This window comes from Protopterus annectens, chromosome 2.part0 (assembly GCF_019279795.1).
Source record: "Protopterus annectens isolate FY-2018-M chromosome 2.part0, PAN1.0, whole genome shotgun sequence".
In the NCBI taxonomy this organism is placed as follows: domain Eukaryota; kingdom Metazoa; phylum Chordata; order Ceratodontiformes; family Protopteridae; genus Protopterus; species Protopterus annectens.
This window is the reverse complement of record NC_056728.1, coordinates 989,497,749-989,519,480: the sequence shown is the minus strand read 5'-3', so window position 1 is coordinate 989,519,480 and position 21,732 is coordinate 989,497,749. Positions and strand designations below refer to the sequence as shown.

General features: G+C 39.3%; 1 protein-coding gene across 1 annotated transcript in view; it reads right to left on the bottom strand.

Annotated features, from left to right (window-relative positions):
* Positions 1-21,732, bottom strand: part of LOC122792803 (rod cGMP-specific 3',5'-cyclic phosphodiesterase subunit beta-like) — an 897,069-nt gene that overhangs the window by 268,393 nt on the left and 606,944 nt on the right. The window contains exon 16 of the mRNA XM_044060372.1: positions 5,804-5,891. Coding sequence (XP_043916307.1) covers positions 5,804-5,891 — 88 coding nt within the window. The remainder of the gene's footprint in view (positions 1-5,803; positions 5,892-21,732) is intronic.

The following is a 21,732-nucleotide window of genomic DNA, read 5'->3' as shown; positions in this document are numbered from 1 at the left end:
CATTAAAAATATGGTGAAACTACACCAATCCCAAAAGGAAGGCAAACAGTCTGCTTTTGCAATTCGTGAGAAAAAAAAAATCTGACCACTAACTAGCAAATATACTGTTTCCGCACAGTGGTACTGTTGTGGAAGGGGGTTATATTGCAACATCCCCTTCTGCTTACATATGATCTTAAATTGTGGTTACTGCAATAAGAAAGTTATTTTATACTGAAACATCAAACATACCAGCTGCTTGGTGAAATATGAAAATCAAATGGAATGTATTTTTTGTGAATTTTTATTTTCTTTTTTATTATGGTACTGTAATTTTAAAGTTTGGAGTAGACTAATCTTGAATTAATTTTAAACTGCTACATTAGGAGCTGCTACACCTTAATGGCTTTGTCTCTTTGAAGGCTGCAGACACTTTTATGTTTATAATAAAAGTTAAGTTTTATTCTTTCTTTGACAAGATTTTACATATATTTCTAAAGCATTACTCTGTCAGAGGCTCATAAGAGTTTAATATAGATTGTTAAGCTCATTTTCACCTTGGCACGTTTATAGTTTAGAAACAAACCATGACTGGTTGTGGGTAATGCAGGATTTTCCCACCGTTGGTGTGGTTTGATCACGAGGGTAAAGCCTGAGTTTACCATTTCTAAATGATATCATTGGATAAAAGGACTTTAGTGCCCTTCTGCCTACTTCTGGTAGTCTGGGGCATCCATGTATTTTTTTTGTCTACATTTTTGCAAAAGATGCAGATGTTTGCCTCACATTTTTTTTTCTGTGCTCCTTGTGATTTTCTGGCAAATTTTTGAGGAATGAAGTCATTAAATAGTGCAGATGTAGTAGACATATACATTTTTGAGGTACACCTTGGAGCCGTTTGTGGGGATGTTCTAAGCTTTTTTTCTAAATGTATTTACTGGTATGAATTGAATTACTAGAAGCCCTTCTGGCAGGGAACACTCGATTTTTCACTGAGCCCACTGACTGGTCTATCCAGTCATTGTGCACATTGTTGAATATTAAATGGCTTTGTTTAGTCAAGGATGAGTGCTTCAGCTTTGTTATGTGACTTTGAACAAAGAAAAAATATGGGAGCTGGTCAGAATCAGGCACAGTTTCTAAATGTTAATCTCATTCACTTTAAAAGATGATGAGATGTTTTGCCTTTGCATGTATTTTCTTAATAAACAGACTTGTCTTGTTTTTATTGAATAACTGTAATAAACGTATGAAGGAAAAAAGGATGTTTATAACTCTGAAGAGGATGCATGTCAGGACTTTTTTCTGTTGATGTATTCAGGATTATAACAGGCACTCTGACTGGATTGTTCAATTAGCGTGCATGTTTTAGAATAGTAATGAGCTTTTATTGTATAATATAGTTTATCTTACAATTCTATTTTTTTCTTTTAGCTTTAAAGGACTGTGAAGATTCAGCTTTATTTATTTATTGTTTTGTATTTGGTGACTTGAAACTATAATAATTTACAAATATATAAAAAATATGCTGACAATATACAGTAGACAACAGGAAAGAAAAAGGCACAAAGCAAATATACATACAAATATGTGACATTACAAGCTATGACATTTACAGATTAAACATGCTTTTTCAATAATAAGACTCACGGTAAATACAAAACATTACAGTAGGATGATGTCTTAGGATCAGAACAGTATTAATAGAAAAATATTAGGAAGATAAATCCACGTATTGGACTGGGATAGGACTAGCCAGGCTGATAAGTGCACTGATGTGTCCAACAGGCTTGGTGGTACAAGGTTAGATGTAACTGGAAGTTTTAAAGTTGTTGAGTTATGTGATAATGGGAGGAAGTTTATTTCATAGTCTGGAAATATAGTTTAAGTAGATGACTTCACCAAAAGTAATGTTGACAGACAGAAAAAAGGACAGATCTTATTATAATATTGATGCAATTATAACTACTGTAAGTTGCCTTGTGAGCATGCCATTTTGCCCAAATACAGGCTGATGTTCCCGCTTTCACTGCAGACTCACTAATTCCAAGCAACATGCCATTCAGTGCTTGCACTTTCACTGAAACATCAGCACCACTTAGAAAATGATATGCCTCACAGACGGTCACAGTGAGGGATGCAATCCCTATGCCAAAAGGTGTAGTGACCTCAGAAATTATTATATTAAGTGGATAGTGTAGATGGCATAGCCACATACACAGTGAATGTGTGGCCTCAGAAATAAAGGTTTTCATATTTCAGTATGTCTTGCTTTCAACAAGGCTGTTTCTACAGTTTTTATTTCATTTTTCCCCATTTGGCAGCATGGATCCAAGTATATTTTCTGCAACAGTGTGGCTTCCACTGCTGTTGTATGCAGTCTGCCTCCAAGCTTTGTGCTAATGTTTAAACATAATTTTTAAAACTTACATAACCACACTCAAAACTCCAATTGCAGCCATTTAATTCAGATGTGAGGTAAAGTGTGAAATGCTATTGAAACTCTTTTTTATCTTTTTGCCCCTGTGCCTACCAACCATTAAAACTCCTTCAACTTGATTTTATTTAATTTGTTCCTCCATAACAGATCTGCTGACATCTTGACTGGTTATCATCAAAACATCTATGAGTGAACTGTATGCCCCCTTCTTTTAATGAGTGAAGACTAGCACCTTTGTACACTAGCCTGGGTTAGTCTGCAGTTGCCCATATTGAGACCCTCTGGTGCTTTACAAGTCTGTCCCCAAGGCCAGGACCTACATGGTACCTATGTTCCATGCAGGTCATATAATCTTGAATGTGAGCAATTATTTATTATTATTTTATTCTGAAGAAGTCTGGCTTGTGACTAGTTGAAAAGCTGTTTGACAATTGTTGAGCTTAAATAAATAAAATAAAATGACATTTGGTCCTCTTGTTAACCTGGTTGTTGTGAGCTTCCTTTCTGGAGTTGGCTATGTTCTGCTTTGAGGTGAATTTGATTTGGAGTGCTTTACTACAGTGTTTACTTTCCACCTATTTGTTTTTTTAGCAATTAAGTATCCCTAACCCCACTTCCTTGCTTGCTAGCAGATGTGGGTGCCCATGTCACTGTAGGTGCCTTCTGCTACTCTCCCCTGATGTGTATATGGTCCCTCATTCATGCTGCTTGTTTGAGGTATCCAACCGCAAGTTCTATGGTTTACACCCTTTAGTAGGTGCAAGTCTCTTTTACAGGAGGTCCTGGTTGACCATTAAGAATCAATCCCTCTCCCTTGGATGGTCCAGCTGGTGTAACCTGCTGTCTCCCCCTCCCTAACTCTTCCAGCATCCTAAACACTGTTCAAGCTCTGGTCTTTTTTTAAGCTGCTTGTCATTGCTAGCCAGTATAGGTTCATAGGCTGGTACTAAGCTATTGCCCCTAGGGCCTATACAAGCTTAGCCATAACAATTCCCTGGCTATTTCTTCTCACTGTATTTACTTCCCTGGCCCCCTGTCTAGCAGGGTGAATGACGTGATCCCTGGGGTGAATTTCCTATCTCCCATCCAATCATTAAGGTTTCTTTTGAAGAGGGCCAAAGAGGCACTCTGCTTGACATGTATGGGCAGTCTATTCCAGAGTCTGGGGAGTCTCTGGGTCAAGAACCTATCCCTCCAGAATGTTTTGTTCATTGTGATGACAAGGTTTAGATCCCTGGAGCGTGTGTCTCTGAGGGATTGGGATTTCTTTAAGTGTAGCATGTCTAATAGCTCTGGGTTTGACATGGCCTTGTTTGTTAAGCAGAGATCGCCTCTGAGTAGACGATATGCGACAGAGTATAGGTGGAGTTTTTTTTAGACGGTCAGCATAGGGCATCTGCTTTAGGCCTGTGATTCTTTTAGTGAGGTATTTTTGTGGCCTTTCCAGTTGTTGCAGATGTCTTGAGAGGTACATACCAAATGGGGCGTTGTACTCTATAATGGGTCTAATGAGGGATGAGTACAGTGGGACAATGACCTCCTTTTTTCTGGATAAAAAGCCCTTAGTGATGAGGTGTGCCACATAGAAGGATTTCCTGACTGTTGTGGCGATGTGGTTATCGAAGGTGAGACCACTGTCCACCTGTGTCCCTAAGTCTCTTATCACACTTTCGGTGTTTAGTGTACTGCCACCTATGTGGTAATTCACAGGTACATGTTTTTTCCCAAAGGGGATAACTATACATTTCTTGGCATTGAGCTTGAGCCCGTGGCTCTGGCACCAAGCATCTGTTTCTGTAAGGCCCTTTTGTAGAATATCCACATAATTTGGGGATTCAATAATGGCTCCCAGTTTGCAGTCATCTGTGAACTTTGTTAGCCAGAGTCCCTTAGTGTACTTCAGAGAAGTAGATGCCAAACAAGAGCGGTGCCAGGATGGAACCCTAAGGAAGTCCACTTGTCACTTGTCTGGATCTGGATTTGGAGTCGGCTACTTTTGCAGTGTGGGTTCTGTCAGTAAGCCAGTTGGCAACCCATCGAATGACTTAGGGATTAATGCCAGCTTAGTATGTTTATCTATGATTCCAGAGTGGGGGATGGTGTTGAAGGCCTTTGGGAGGTCCAGATAGGCTGTGTGGACCACCTTACCCTTGTCCACGGCTCTGAAGACTGATTCTAAGAAGTCAATCAGGTTCAGGATTCAAGATCGGCCCTTCATGAACCCAAACTACGTGGGGTCCAGTGTTTGAAGGTTGCCAATGTCTTTGTTTATAAGTTCCATGATAATACATTCCATGGCCTTGCAGATCAGGCTCATCAGACTGACGGGGCAACTCCAAATTGGATCCCCCCTTATGGAGTGGGATAACTGTAGCTGTGTGCCACTCAGTGGGCATGAAGCCTGAGGTGAGGCTATGATTAAACATGACACTTAGGTGAGGTGCCAGTTCATTTTGTAGTTCATGTAGTACACAGACTGGTATGTCATCTGGTCCCATGGATGCTGTAGTCTTAGCTTTGAAGAGTGTGCTTTTTACCTGTGTGGCCATTATTACCTGAATTTGGCAATCTTTCGGTATTGAGATGGGCCCTTTAGGGGGTGAGAGGGGGTGAAGTTTGCACTGAATCAATCTGCCAGGATATTGGCAATATCCTTGGGATCAGTATATTTAATGCCATTCTGTTGTATCTCAGAGCAGATTTGAGCATTGCCATTTAGATTCTTGACATAACTACAGAATGCCTTGTGGTTGTCTTTGGAATCTTTGGCAATTTTATTTTCGTAACTAGCTTTTGAGGATTTTATCAAGGATCTCAGCTTCTTACTGAGGCTGGTAAGGGAGTTTTTTGCATCCTGAGATTTTCCTCTTTTTTGCAACAGTTTCTTCCTTCTGTTGTAAAGTTTGTTTATGGCAGGGGACCACCAGATTGGCTTCCTTTTTTTTGGAGGAGAGCATCTTGGTTCTATTTAGAATGGCATGATTCATGCACTAATGGATGTGCTCATACAGTGCCTTAGTGTAAGATTCAGCAGTCGAACTTTCAGTTCCTGTCTGCATGGGTGTCATGAAGTTTGTCACTTCTGACTTGAGTAGCATGCAGTTGGCTTTGGAGAAGTTTGTTACAGACGTTTCCGTACTGGGGGTGGGGGTGGGATGTCTCAAGTTATGGTTTATATTAAAATTTTCTCTCTGCATGTTTTCTTTCATAAATCATCATAACGTATTGCCATCTGTAAAACCTCATTTTATACAATCTGTTATTTTGTTAAACTTTAAAGAGTAGCATCATTCTAATCACTGTAAATAATACATTTTCTACTGTACTATAATTTGAATTAGAGACTATTATTTGATGAAGACTTTTCTGGGATAGCTTACTCACCTCGTCATTCAATAGAAACTTGCCAAACTCCAAGTGATGTCTCTCCAGAATTGAAGATCCATGAAGTTTTGCTAGTGGATGCTGGGATCTAAATAGATACAAAGGAAATTAAAATGTCACTGTTCTTTGAGTGTATTAGTTTGCTTCAGTTATATCCTAACATGTTGACTAAAAACAAACTGTAAGGCTGAACATCCTGCCCATCTCATTTCCGCAGACATAATTTCAGTCAGAGTTGAGAGTTTCACTAATGAACAAAAGTACAATTTTATTCATGCTCATTCAGACTGCAGTCTCTTTCTTCAGATTACAACTGTCTTGAAGATAACTGTGCCGTGTATGCCTTCTGCTTTAAATATCAGAGTTGGGGGGGGTCATTATATGTGAAGAGGGGGTGAAGATTACTTGATGACAGGGCAAAGTCTTGGGGGGTGCATTGAACCAGAAGAGATGATGGACCCAAATCAGGAAAGGTGGGCAGAAACTACTCAAAACTCATGAGAGTCCTTCTCATTATTTGGAAGTCTGTAACAAGATAATCAGAAGGAGAGGGCTACCAAATCTATGAGAAGCTCTCTATTTGTACTTGTAACTGTTCAGTATGGTAGTCAAGATGTGGATGAATCAATATATCACAAATGTGTACAGGTACGGTAACAGTCTGAATGGATCCACTTCTACCACAGCAGGAGTAATGCTCACTCTGTAAGGTTGTGAAACTTCACCGAGTAGGGAGTGCCACTGTATCCAGACAAAGCCCATGTATCCCCCTGCGTAATATATTAATGTAGGTTTACAGTATATAGTCTTATATTCTAATTTATTTCAGAGTATTCAGAAATCACACTTTGCATTTCTACACTTTTCTGAATAGTGTCAAATTTTATACTAGGTAAAGTAGTCTTACACAGGGCACACCCAATCCTGTTCAGACCATAAATTAATATGAACAGTGTGTTAACAGGTCCAGAGACACCTATATGGCATGTATGTGGAGCAATCAGCTATATGACAATGTGCAGCCATTACCGTTTGGAAATCCCACACCTTAAATTGCTCAGTCTTATTTATTGATTAAAATTTGTGTGTCTGTAAATACGTCTGTTTCCACTATTTATCTAATAGGTAAACTAATCCTAAACAGAACATTTTCAGCCACAAAGGCAAGAATAAATGCCATAGGCATCAACAATTTGGAGTTAACAATCAGTCAGTATTTTTTCAGGATATGAAAGTAAGCTGGAGTGCCCATAGAAAGCAGATGCAAACCTAAGGTGAACAAAGACAGGGATTAAGAAATCAGGATTGAACTCATGAGTTAGGGGGCAGGAATCTTAACAACTGAGCACCATGCTGGAACAACATGGCACTATCAACAGCACCAAGCATGTGTAAGAGAAAATTAAGTTACTTCTATGAAATTGTTAGCGGCTGTTTCACAAATGTTTGGGTAGTACCTCAATAAATGCTTATCCACTCAAATTGTCTAAGTTGGCCCAAGTGGTGCTGGGTTTGTCTTAGACATCAGTGTAGTCAAATCAGTTAGCGTTTGAAGATGTACTGAGTTTGACTGGACAGTGCAAGCCCCTAATTATTATATGGCAAAGGTCACTCCTACTGCTGCCATGTTCTAATGTATACAGTAAATATTCATGAACACCTTGTCCAGTGCAAACAGGAAGACGTGTACTTTATCTTACAGAAACAATGGTATAAAGGTAACAATTTTAAATGTTGGGGCTGGCTAGAGTGAGTCCCAAAGCAAGGAGGCTGAATACACCAAAAAGATCAGACTTACATATACTGTGTCTGAGATGCCATTTTTCAGAATATTCCCTTTTCTCCAAGATATAGCAATTTTGGAGTTTGTATAGACATATAAATAAAGACGTTTAGAGAAGAGTAATTTTAGAGATTCACTCTTCTCCTGTGTTTTTGGTCTTTTTTTTCAGCACTCGGCATTTTGAGTCTCGACATTTTGTTAGGGAGTCAAATATAAAGACAAGACTTAGAAGTAAAATCGCAACCTTATTTTGTTATGCTTGCCATCTTACAGGGTAATAAAGACATACATTAAATTTATTTGAGCAAAACTCAGTGATGCATGTTTGTGCCACAATATTTTATATACGAACATGGCTAGAAGTTAGCTTATACCTGTAAATGCTAACTCACTTTTTCATTATGAAATGGAAGCTAAGATGGCTACTTTAAAGTTATAATCAGAAAGGGTAGACTTCAACTCTTTAGTGAATTCTGTCTTCTTAAACAAGAGGCTGCCACAAAGTAAGCCTAAGACATTGTCTGTTCCTTCTTTTGGAAAACTGTATTGCTAAAACCAAATCTGACATCACAGCTTTACTGATTTCCCATGGGTTTCACATGGATGTTTGATGAAGGGAATCAGGAATGTACTAGACATTTAAAATAGTTATCTGAAAAAGAAATCTATAAACAGAATAAGATTTATACAAATATATATATATATATATATATATATATATATATATATATATATATATATATATATATATATATATATATATATAACTTCCGCGGTGGTGCAGCGGTAGCGTTGTTGCCTCACAGCAAGAGGTTCTCCCGTTCGATTCTTGGCTTGGGTTGAGAGTGCCTTCTGTGTGGAGTCTGCATGTCCTCCCCGCGGTCGAGTGGGTGTTTGAAAGACATGCGTTGAATGGGCGTGCCTTCGTTGAAGGTTGGGTGTCGGGCTGGCAACTCAACACTATAAAAACGAACTGCCAATCATTAGCGGACCGGAGTTCCACTGTGGTGACCCCTAACCAGGAAAAGCCGAAAGACAAAACACACACACACACACACACACACACACACACACACATATATGGGTATAGGTGGCGGTGTGTGTTTGCATGCGAGTGTGTGTGTATTTTAGAGCTAGGTTCAGGGTTTGATTTTATGTTTGTAGTATGTGTTGGTGCATGTCTCTATGTTGGAGTGTGTCTTCTGTAGTGACAGTATTACGGGAAGATTTTTTTTTAAGGTACAGTGTGGGGTTAGGGTTGGGGTGGGTGCAAGGTTAGGGTAAACATGCATTTCTGAGGTGATGCAGGGGGCAAAGCCCCAACCCTAACCTTATACTACACTGTTCTTTAAAAACTGTACTTAAAAAAAAAAAAAAAAGGTTCCCGTAACATTACCACCATTTAGACAAATCGGAGGCTAGTGTTATGGGGGTGGGGGGGGGCTAGTGTAAAGATCAGAAAAGGAACTGTTTTTTTCTTTTTTGATCCCTCATGGGTTCGATGTTGAGGTAATTCATAGGTAATAAGTATGCCCTCATTGTATTTCTCTCTCTCTTCTGGACTTCTGTAAGAGGAAAGATCTCTACCTTTCTCCTGGTATCTTCAAGTTTTTTCTTGACTTATGCTACCTCTCTTCCAGAACCCTCCATTTATAAAGCTTTAATTGTGTCAATAAAGAACTCATGCTTTTACTAATGCATCAAATTATCTATTTCTGCTTTAAAATAACCTTGTTCAACCAAGCTAATGAACATTCCAACTTAAAGCAAGCATGTTCATTTACACCACATTCATTATAAACATTCTGTATATATCATTTCCATTCATATTTATATATCTTTGGGTCACTTGTATTTCACAAGTTGGCAAGATGCACTAAAATGTTATGATTGACACTCTAGAGCTTAAAACCATTGGTGTCACGTCCAGTGGATGGCCAGTATGCTTTTGATTGGCCTTCCACATTTTAGTGGGTCAAGCCAAGCCAGTGTCATACATTTAATGTAAGCCAGGAGCGACCTTAGGTCAACTGGTGCCCTAGGCAAAAGGGCTCCACAACACCCCCTACCACACCATCTACTGCCCCCATCCTGGTCTACTTACACCATATAAATACTGGCAAAGTGCCCCTGCTACAGCAGCATCCTAGGCGGCCGCCTAGTTGGCCTATGCCTAAGGCCGGCTATGATGTAAGTCATTTAATGCTGCTCTTGCCTTCTGCATTCTTGCTAACATTTCCTCAGTCCTAGGTCTTGGGCAACTGTCCAGGTTTTAAATTGTGTTCACTCTCCTCACTTCACTTAAGTTACAGATGGTTCTGTTAGGTTTTGGGACTGATATTATGGGGCAGTTGCACACACTTTTTGACTCCTCCACTATCCTTATTTGAAGACACTTCTTTGCTACTTCCTCTATAACTTTTCTTTGTGACTCTGGCATCCTGTAATGTTTTAAGTTAACCCTTTCTACATTTAAAGTTACTTTTTACAAGATGGGGTTAACCAGCCTCCTTGAAACGATTTATTTGGGAAATATAAGAATTTTCTTTCATCTACATATTTGGTTAAAACATGCATCGGTTCAGCATCATAACTTTCTAGGTCACCTGTAATGTCTGCTGAGTACGTACTCAGGTGTTTTACACTGCATGGTATGTCTGTCTTTTAAACTGCACAGCATTTCTGTCTTCTGAACGCTGGATGATGTGCAGTTTTTGGATAAGCATACTAGTATTGCTACATGTTTTGTCTAAAGAGCTTTGCTTACAGATTTATCCCTTACACCATCAAGTTTTGAAAGTAAGTTTAATATTCTATGCTGTTTAGGAAGACAGACTGCTGCCTGTCAATTTTTCTTTTTATCTTCTATCTTACTCATTAGACTGATGTTTTGTTATACAGACTAAAGTATAATTTTGGATTTTACTTGTCTACTTTACTGCATATAATTCTTGCTCACTCGTCAGTTTAAGATTTGGTACAGGCATATTAATGTTTCATAGCTGTCAACCTCTTATCTCAAAAAATCTGGACAAAGACAAAAACAATGGAGGGAGAAACCCTCAAATTTTAAATACCTCTTTCATAAACTTAGAAAGTTGCTAGAATAAAACGTCTTGTGCTACCATGCATTTTTCTGAAGTTTGAAACTCAAATGACTCATTATTTAGTGAATTCATTCCTCACTAATTCATCATAAAAATCCAGAAAATCACTAATTTTATGAGGAACAGACCAAAAATATGAGACAAAATCTGGACATTCTGTGAAAATCTGTACAGTTGGGAGGTATGTAATGTTTAACCTCACCCCTTCCTTGTTTGAACCCAAATATACTTCTCTACACGACTAATGCACAAATAACCACCATCTAAGTTTTATATCCTTCTTGTGAACCTGTTCTTGTTAGCAAATGCACTCATAAACCGTCTAATGTTTTTACACTCTTCTTGTCAGACTGTTTTTGTTGAATGACTTGCTTTATCATAGGTAACCGCTGAATACATTATTTGTACACTGCATCTTTTGTCACTTGCTTCATCTATATTTCCCCTTTTTTATTACTGCATAATACAGGTAATTTTGGATCCCTCCATCTTCTGAGCCTCCATCCTGCAATTCTGATTCTGACTTGCTGCTCTAAGGGACACATTTCCCTGCCTACACAAGCTACCTGTTGTTTCTGATCTTTGGTGACAACATGCAATCCTATTTAGAACCCTGTTGTGAACTTTTCTGCAGTTTAATTTTAGTCTATACAATGTGATTTTGTAACTCAGTGTCTGTAAGAAGTGCGAACATCTTGTTCTAATTGTTTCTGTACATCTCTGGCTATATTTTCTCTTGTTCTGATGAAAGAATCATATTCTTAGGTTCATAGGTTCATAGGTAGGTACTAGGCTATTGGCCCTAGGGCCTATACAAGCCTAGCCAAAAATGTACCCTGGCTTTGACCACCCAAGAAAATTATTTTCCTGTGCCCCTGTCAAGCAGAACCACAGAAGTGATCCCCGGGGTGAATTTCCTATTACCCATCCAATCATCAAGATTTTTCATGAAGATTGCTAATGAGAAGCTCTGTTTGACATAGGTAGGTAGTCTGTTCCAGAGTATGGGAAGTCTCTGGGACAGGAATCTATCCCTCCGACATGTTCTGTTTATTGTGGTGACAAGGTTTAGGTCCCTAGAGCATGTAGCTCAGAGGGATTGGGATTTCTTTAAGTGGAACATGTCCAACAGCTCTGGGTTCGACATAGCTTTGTATGTTAGGCAGAGATCACCTCCGAGTAGGCGATATGCGATGGAGTAAAGCTGGAGTTTTTTGAGACGGTCTGCGTAAGGCATCTGTTTGAGGCCAGTAATCCTCTTTGTGAGGTATTTTTGCGGCCTTTCCAGTTGTTGTAGATATCTTGTGAGGTACATACCAAAAGGGGCGTTGTACTCTATAATGGGTGTAATGAGTGATGAGTAGAGGGGAACGATGACCTCTTTTTTTCTGGGTGAGAAACCTTTTGTGATGAGGTGTGCCACGTAGAAGGATTTCCTGACCACTTTGGTGATGTGATTATCAAAGGAGAGACTACTGTCCACCTGTGTCCCAAGGTCTCTTATCACACTTTCAGTGTTAAGTAGACTATCACCTATGTGGTAGTTCATGGGTACAGAATTTTTATCAAAGGGGATGACAATGCACTTTTTGGCATTGAGCTTGAGACCATGTCTTTGACACCAGGCATCTGTCTCAGTGAGGCCCTTTTGTAGGATGTCCACATCATTAGAAGTTTCAATTATGGTTCCTAGTTTGCAGTCATCTGCGAATTTAGTTAGCCAAAGACATTCTGTGTTAGCTTGTACTTCAGAGAAGTAGATACCAAACAGGAGAGGACCCAGGACTGAACCCTGTGGTACTCCACTTGTCACTGGTCTGAAGTCTGATTTGGAGTCTGCTACTTTCACACTGTGGGTTCTTTCAGTAAGCCAGTTGGCAACCCATCTTGTGACATAGGCATTTGTACCTAATTTAGTGAGTTTATTATATTTCCAGAGTGGGGGATGGTGTCGAATGCCTTGGTGAGATCTAGATAGGCTGTGTGAACCACCTTACCCTCATCTATGGCTTTGGTGACTACTTCAAAGAAGTCTATCAGGTTTAGGAGACATGATCTGCCTTTTCCAAACCTAAACTGTATGGGGTCCAGGGTTTGGAGATCTCCAATGTCTTTGTTTATGTGTTCCATGATGATACGTTCCATGGCCTTGCAGACAAGGCTCATCAGGCTAATGGGGTGGTAGTTCCTGGGGTCTGTTGTGGCCCCCCTTTGTGGAGTGGGATAACTGATGCGGTGCACCATTCAATGGGCAGAAAGCCTGAGGTGAGGCTATGATTGAACATGGCACTTAGGTGGGGTGCCAGTTCATTCTGTAGTTCATGTAGAAGGCAGCCTGGGATGTTGTCAGGTCCCATGGATGCTGTGTTCTTGGCTTTGGAGAGTGAAGTTTTTACCTGTGCAGCTGTGATTACAGGAACTTTGCATTCTTCTGGTATAAAGATGGGCCCTTTAGGGGTGAGGGGGGGTAAAGTTAGCACTGAACCTATCTGCCAGGATGTTGGCAATATCAGTTGGTTCTGTATATTTAGTGTCATTGTGCTGTAACTCAGAGCAGATCTGAGTGTTGCCATTGAGATTTTTGACATAGCTATAGAATGCTTTGTGGTTGTCTTTAGAATCAGTGGCAATTTTGTTTTCATAACTAGCTTTGGAGGATTTTATGAGGGATCTTACTGAGGCTGACCAGGGAATTCCTCCAATCGTGGGATTTTACTCTTTTTTGCAACAGTTTCTTTCTTCTGTTGTAGAGTTTGTTTATGGCAGAAGACCACCAGATTGGCTTCCTTTTTTTTGGAGGATAGCATCTTGGTTCTGTTAGGGATAGCACGATCCATGCATTCGTGTAAGTGCTTATAAAGTGCATTTGTGTAGGATTCAGCAGTCGTACCTCTATTGTCCATTTGCATGGGTGTCATGAAGCTTGCCACTTCTGTCTTAAGAAGCGTGAAGTTGGCTTTGGAGAAATATTTTACGGTTGTTTTACTAATGGGGGGTGGGAGCGGGATTTGGATGTCTAGGGTGCTAGGATATTGCTGCCTCTGGTGGGGGTGTGGATAAGTTGATCCAAAGCATTGGAATTGATGATTTCCAGAAAATGTTGAGCAAAAGAGTTGGTACATGAGTAGTTTTCCCAGTTAATGGTAGGGTAGTTGAAATCACCCATTATTAGAGTGTTGGGTTGTACCTTAATATTTTCCAGTGTATCAAGAAAAGAGGAGTGGGAATCCTGGGGCATGGTGGGGGGTCTGTAGCAAGCTACAATCTGGACTGCGGTTTTGCCCAGAGTTAGTTGAACTTGGATAATCTCGGATGCATTATGCTGAGCAACTAGCTTGGAGGTGTGGATATCCTTAATGAATATGGACACGCCTCCACCTTTAGTGTTTCGGTCCGGGTTTGGTGGCGAAAGGTGTGGTATGAATTATAGCCTGGTAATGCAGGGGTGCTCTCTGGAGCTTTGAACCAGGTCTCTGTCACTGCACAGTTGTCAATGTTCTCCATTTTAAGGAGTGCCTCGAGTGAGTGCATTTTGAGGTTTAGACTTCTAGCATTGAGTAGCATTACCCTCAGATTTTGCTTGCTTGTACCTGTTACAGTGGTGAATTTGTCATTTGAACCTTGCCTAAAAAAAGGCACTATAGGGGTGGCAAGAGCCTTTGCCAGTATCTGGAATCCCAAGGGTGACAGGTGCAGGCCATCTCTGGCAAAGCAGTGTGGCCTCTCGATCATGTCATCCCAGGCAGACAGATACTGGATTCCCTTAGAATGACACCAGAAGCTTAGCAAATTGTTAAAGTCAATAATTTTGTCCTTGTACTGTGGTGTCATTCTGGGTGATGGCACAATGCTACTCAGGGCTAGGGTCATACCAGCCTGGGCTACAAGATCAGAGAGCTCCTCCATGTCTCTTTTCATGTAGTCCAGGGAGGTACGTCTCAGGTCATTCACACCAACATAGACAATGACAGAGTCATATATGTACTTGTTGTGGAGTGACCTGAGTGCGTGTGTTATGTGGTGGATCCTGGCACCTGACAGGCAGCTGACAGTAATTTTTTCCTTGTTTAGCCTGGTGAGTGGAACATCAGTGTGCCTGACTATAGAGTCACCTATCACTAGAGTGTTGGGTACGTTATGCCTTATGGGCTGTAGTTGAGTGGCACACTGAGTATGTGGGCTATGTGTCATTTGGGTTGTGTTGGGGGGTGGAGGTTGCTTGCATTTCTGCTTTGGAGGTCTCTGTTGTTTGGGCAGATCAGTACTGAGAGCCTCCGCAAATGTAGGTGTGTGTTTTGTGGTTCTCTGTGTGTGTTTTGGTGGTGTAGGTTTTGAGGGACTATGTGATGAGTGTGGTGCGGTGCAAGTGTTTACCTTCTCCTCTTGACTGTCTAGGCTAGTCTTTGGTAAAGAGAGCTTTGCTTCCAGTTTGGCTATATAAGTGCATCTCTCACAGGTCGTAGTGTTGGGTGGTAGGAGGAGAGGGTTGTCTGTGTACATGAGGCAATTGCTGCATTGTCCCAAGATGCCCAGATTCATCAGGTACACAGGAGAAAACACCGGGAGCTGACCTTTAGACATGCCTGAATAGGTGCTTATTTATTAAGTACTAAAAACTGTTTTCCTCTAGACAAGTGAGAAAAGTTGAGTGCTGTAGTAATTTGTAACTTATTTAGTGCTTACAGTGAGTTCTGAACAAGTGCTGAGATCAAAGAAACAGATAAGTGCTAAAACTAAAAAGCTGGCTAGTTGCAAGGGAAATTTTGAAAAACAGACTTAATCGCGCCAGGAATAGTTTAACCCCAGTTAAGTGGGGGGGGCTTAGGAGCTCACAAACAGTCCTGGACACAGCAAATCTGTATCTGACCTGCCACAGGAAAGGGGGGAAGCAAGCTTAGAATTTTTTTTTCCAGTAAAGTGGAAATGGGGAAAGCTAGAACAGACGTTAATTCAACATTAAGAATCTGAGTGGGTTGGCCTTCACAAATGTTCTCTATTAGATTGAGTGAACTAATGACACTAGACTGGGAGGAGTGTCACAGATCAAATATACAGTATGGGCGGGCAACTGCAAGGCCACCAAGTATAAGAACACACAACACTACGGTGGGTGGGTGGGTTACAGTTCCTAGCTGTAGCCACTAAATGAAAGTTTTAAACAGATCAAGGAGCATACTCGACAATGCTTTTAACAGATAAAATAGTTTGTCTAACTTTAAATAGTTTACCTGAATGTCAGCCAACTCTGGAGATTTCTCTCTCAGGGTCATTTCTCTACCTCTTCTCCTTAAAAAGGCACCATATACCAGTATTCCTTACTGTCAGTTTGCTTTGTTCCCCTTCTTTATGAACTTGGTAATCTTTAGATACTTGGTTTGTTTGAATATCTACGCTATGACCTTGGAGCCAGCGTTACGATGGTTCTTGAATTTTCACAGCTTACCAGAAACTATGGAACTAGAACAGTCATGCTTTTGCTTAAAGTTCCTGTATTTGGCTCAGCAGGAATACAGTTAGGTCTTTGTTCTGTATTGTCTTGTCTCACTGTGTAGACTTCTTCTCCTTTCTATCTCTTTGTATGTATTTTCCTCTATTTCAGGGTGCATGAACATTACCCTACCTCTTCTCTAGGTTTATTTGCCTCTGAAGTAGGTATTTATTGTTTTCTTTACTTATAGATACATGTTGCCTACAGTCTTCCCTTACTTGGTTTGTCATTTTACTCTCACAGGAGTGGGTTTATAATGCCGCTGAGCTGCTGTTCCTTCCTCTCATTACACTAGTCAAATCATTCTACCAAAATATAAAGCTTTCAGTATCCTTAGGGACAGTTTGCCTTACCCACTTTCTTAAAATAATAGCTACAGACTCTTATTGGCTAGCATTTCTACCATTTTACTTTAATATGTTGACCCTGACGATCAAACCATAAATTATTGTAGCCTTTAAGACATATGATTGTGATCTTGCTGTTTTGTTATGAAAAAAAACTCCACTCATGAAACTTTAGATCTTCCATATATGAGGTAACACCAGCTCTGCCAAGTAATGTCTTTTTAACTGTACCATAGTCCTGATATTCACATTTCTCAATGTCCAAGAAGGCTTTAAATGGTTCTCCAGTCAGCTAGACTAAAATTATCCTGGCCCAGTCAGTTTACTCTTGTCCCTCCTAGTGAGCATATTATTCATAAGTGACAAGATGTGCCTGTAGGTCTTCTTGTGGCTAGCTCTTTTAGCAGTGGAACTATCCCTAGCATAACCATCAATTTGGTTGTGGTTACCTTCCATTCAGCTACAGCAGTGATAGTTTGCACAGTTGCCATTCTGGTAAAAGGACCCAAGCACTGTTGCACAAATCAAAGGAAGCAAAACTCCCACCATACCACCCAGGATTCACTCTCTCTTCTTGGGAAAACTTATAATCAAATGAGTGACTCCTTTATGTTGGCAGTGTTAGGCATTGTCTTAAGACTTTGACATAAAAAGTGTGACAAAAATGCCTATATTCTGCAATATTGTATTACATTAAAATCAGCAGAGACACCAGTGTTAGCAGCATAGATTCTGATATAAAAGAGTTTTAAACAAATGCACATTTTTCTTAAACAAAAATCTTAGGCTAACAGCAAGCTCAGTACCTTCAAAAACAGTCCAGTTTAGCTGGGTTACAGTTTATTTCTCTCTTTCTCTCTCTCTGTCTCTCTCTCTCTCTCTCAATGAGCCTCTCAGTAGCTGTTTCATTCAGGTATCTTCTTCCAGGTCTTCTGTTATTTCATATTCTCATAGGAAATACTTGGCTAATAGCTCTAAAGGGCCTTTTTAAGGTTAGCCATGCTTCCCAGAAATATCAGAAACACATCGGTCCCTTAGGTGTTGTGAGGGGTATATTAGCTTTGTCATGAGTACTGAAGCACTTACAAGCTTCCTCTCTCTAATAGTGATATGGGTGCGATTCCTGTGGTAAATGTATGATTCCCCATTCACTGATCAAAGTTTTACTTGAATAAATACAGGGAAGGCCTTTGCTTCACATGGATGAGAAGCCAACAAGAGAGGGGGTAGCCTCTGAGACACATATTTGTCCCTGCAGTAAGTCTTACTTATACTGCAGGTGAGATTAAGGTCCCTGAACTGGGTGTTTCTGATGCTATTTGTTTTATGAATGTGCAACAGGTCCATTAAGACTGGGTCAGACAATGCTTTGTATGCCAGCCATAGGTTGTCTTTTATCTGCCTGTAAGAGACTGAATAAAAGGACAAGGCTTTGAGATGGTCCATAAAGGACATGTTTTCTAAACCATGTATTCTTTTTATTAGGAACCTCCATGAAAGCTCCAGTTGTTGCACATGCCTGGTCGGGTACATGGTGAAGGGGGGCATTATACTCAGTCACTGGTCTTATGAGGGCAGAGTACATTGAAACAATGACATCTTTGTAAGTTGCGCAGTATAGAATGATTTCCTTATTACTGTAGATATATCATAGTCAAAGGTCAAATTGCTGCCTACATGCATTCCCAATTCCCTGAATACTGCATCTACTCTAAGGGGTGCATTATCAATGTAGTAATTTGTGGGGGTGGCTGTCTTACTGAAAGATACTAGTATGCACTTCTTGGCATATTGAGTTTAAGACCATGACTCTGGCAACAGTTATTAGTCTATGTCAGGTCTTCTTGCAGAGTATTTCTGTCATGGGGGAATCAATGACTGTACTGAATTTACAATCATCTGCAAACCTGGTTAGCTAGATGCCTTTGATGTTAGCATTGACTTCAGAGAATTAGATGCCAAACAGGAATGGCCCCAGCTTTGAGTTCTGAGGCACTTTACTAGTGAATGGCCCTTTTGTGTAGGTAGATTACTCTAACCTACCTTCTTAAATCCTGTTAGTTGAATATCCAGCAGGTGATGTAGGAGTTAATACCTAACCTAGTGGGTGTGCTTGCAATGCTTGAGTAAGATATTGTGTTGAATGCTTTGGCCAGGTCAAGGTAGGCAGTATGCACCATCTTTCCCTCGTCCATTTCTTTGTTGACCTTTTCAAAGGTGTCTATCAGGGTGAGAAAGCATGACCATACCTCTCAACCTCTTAGCCCAATAAATTTGGACAAAACCTGGCATAATGAGGAGACAAAGACCCAAAAATAGGGACAGATTTTTAATATTGCTCTTATAAACTTAAAAAGTAGCTAGAATAACAGGATCTGGGTTAAATTTCATTTTGTAAAGGATATGAAGTTTGAAACTCAAATGTATGTCATTATTTAGTGATTTCATTCCGCAGATCATTCCAGTGATTGGCCAGAAGACCACAAATTACTAAAAAAAAGAAAAAATAGAAGATATGTAGTCTGCATCTTATTGTATGTATACTGTTATACTATTTAATTGTTGTATATTGCTTGTATTTCTGTAGAGCTTTTCTCCCTGGGCCTCCACTGAAAATGGGCTTCTGGCCCAGTCGGACTTTCCCAGTAAATAAATAAATTTTATGAGGTGCAGACCAAAATTTTGAGGCAAAAATCTGGACATTCTGTGAAAATCTGGACAGTTGAGAGGTATTAATGACCTGCCCTTGACAAAATTAAATTGAGGTAGATCTAGTGTCTGTAGTTTTCCTATGCCATCATTTTATATATACATGCTTATTCTTTCCATGGCTTTATGTATTAATCTAGTCAGATTTATAGGCAATACTTCCCAGACCCATGGATGGCCTGTCCTTGTACAGTGGAATAACCATTGCAGTCTGCCATTCATTTGGCACAAAGCCTGCCTGATAGTTCATGTTCAAGTGATTAAGGAGGGTTCCAGAGATATTACTGGGGTACATCAATGCAGTGCTCTTGACAATGGAGAGTGCATTAAGGACCTATACCCTAGTGATAGTTGGGGCAATTATAGTTGTGAGTATTTCCTGAGGGTTGTCGTGGGGGGAGTAAAATCAGAATGGACTGAGAATATAGAGAAACTAAAGAGGTACTGAAAGGCAAAATATGATGCTTTGTTCTAATGTTCCAGACAGCCCAGGAAACTACATGCTATTTTAGTTAATATCACTTATCAGTCACAAGATTCCAGAAAGTACCGGCTCAAACTATCCTATGTTAGCAAAAACGACTTGTCTATAAAAACTATGACACATGCTTAGTTAACTGACCTTTTTAATTTGCTCTCAGGACTCTAGTTTAATAACCACAGCCTGAACTGAGCACCAGGACTCAAGCTGCCAGCTTGATCCTGGTTTGATTTGATCTGATTAAACTGATTGCCTGATTGATTGCTTCATACAGAGACTGCCTTGGCCAAGCAGATGCAGCTATATGTAGCTGAATGAGGATCTCTTGTAGGGTTTGCCAGATAAATTAGCTGATGTAATTTGTAAATAACTGATTTTTTGTTGTTCTAAAGTTGTTTTTTTAATTAAACTGCTTTTAGATGCAGCTTGGTATCTCATCTTATTCTTCAATGTGTATTGCGTTTTTTCCACTTAACCTTAAAACCAAAATAAGAACCTGAAACAAACTTACAATAGCAGTGCTCATTTATATCACATCCACTATAAAAGTTCTGTATATTACTGGTTATGTTAGTATTTTGAACTTTTTTGGGTTACTTTTTATTCACCATTTGGTGAGTTCATCTCCCATGCTTTGTTACAATCTGTCTCTCTCTCTGTCTTACTTTTTCTATATGTACATATATGATTACAGACACAATTACTGACTTACCAATTCATTGATATCTTCTATATCAATCAAATCTCAGTGACCACAGAAACCACTGAAAATCCCAAACCAAGATTCACTACAAATCACATATACAAACACAACCCTTACTCTTACCACTTGCTACAACTCCAAAGTCACTCACACAAACCACCACATTCACACAAAACAAATCAGGCACACTACCAGAAAACATGGACCTTCCTCTATACATCTAAACTGTAAATCAAAAACAATTATTATGTGGTACTTTATTTTGCAGGGAGAATGTTTGCTGATGTTGCATTATTGTAAATGTCAGGAAAATTCAAATAAAAATTGAGACAGTCTACCTGTGGACTATACCTAAAAACAAACATTAAAACCACATAATACTTATTCTCTGTACTAGACTTTGGTCCCCCCACACCCCATATCTATCTATGTGTGTGTGTGTGTGTGTGTGTGTGTGTGTGTGTGTGTGTGTGTGTATATATATGTATATATATATATATATATATATATATATATATGTATATGTATATATATATATATATATATATATATGTGTATATTTTATATATATATATATATATATATATTTTATATATATATATATATATATATATATATATATATATATATATATATATATATATATATATATATATGAAGCTTAACTGTGATTAATCGACCCTATGTAAGCGAAAGCTTACAATGTCGAACTGTCAGAACAGTGATTTTTTTTCCAAGGGAAAAAAAATCGCTGTTCCAACAAAAAAAAAAAAAAAAAAACACTTTAAAACATTACATTAAGTGGGGGGCTGTGTCCCCCAGCCCCCTACTTAAATATACCAACTCCAACACCGCACTACAGTGCCAAAAACTGCAAAGTAACAAAGCGGCCAAGGGAGGGAAAGAATTCACTTAAAAGCCGCTTTGATATTTTGCCTTTTCAGTCTTTTATGTTCAACCAAGACGCATTCGAAAGAATGCGTCTTCAGTCTTGTAATAGGAACCCTATGTATATATATATATATATATATATATATATATATATATATATATATATATATATATATTTTTTTTTATTATTATATATTATATGTGTATATATATTTATTTATATATATATATATATATATATATATATATATATATTTACCCCAGGACTGCTCCCTGTACTACTACTCGACAGAGGCTTTACCCCATGCATGGGTCCCCACAAATTTTCAATGCTATGATCCCTAGTTATTCTCACTCGAGGGAATATGTAAATATCAAACATGGGATGGGTAAGGCCAATCTAACATCACATGGGATAGG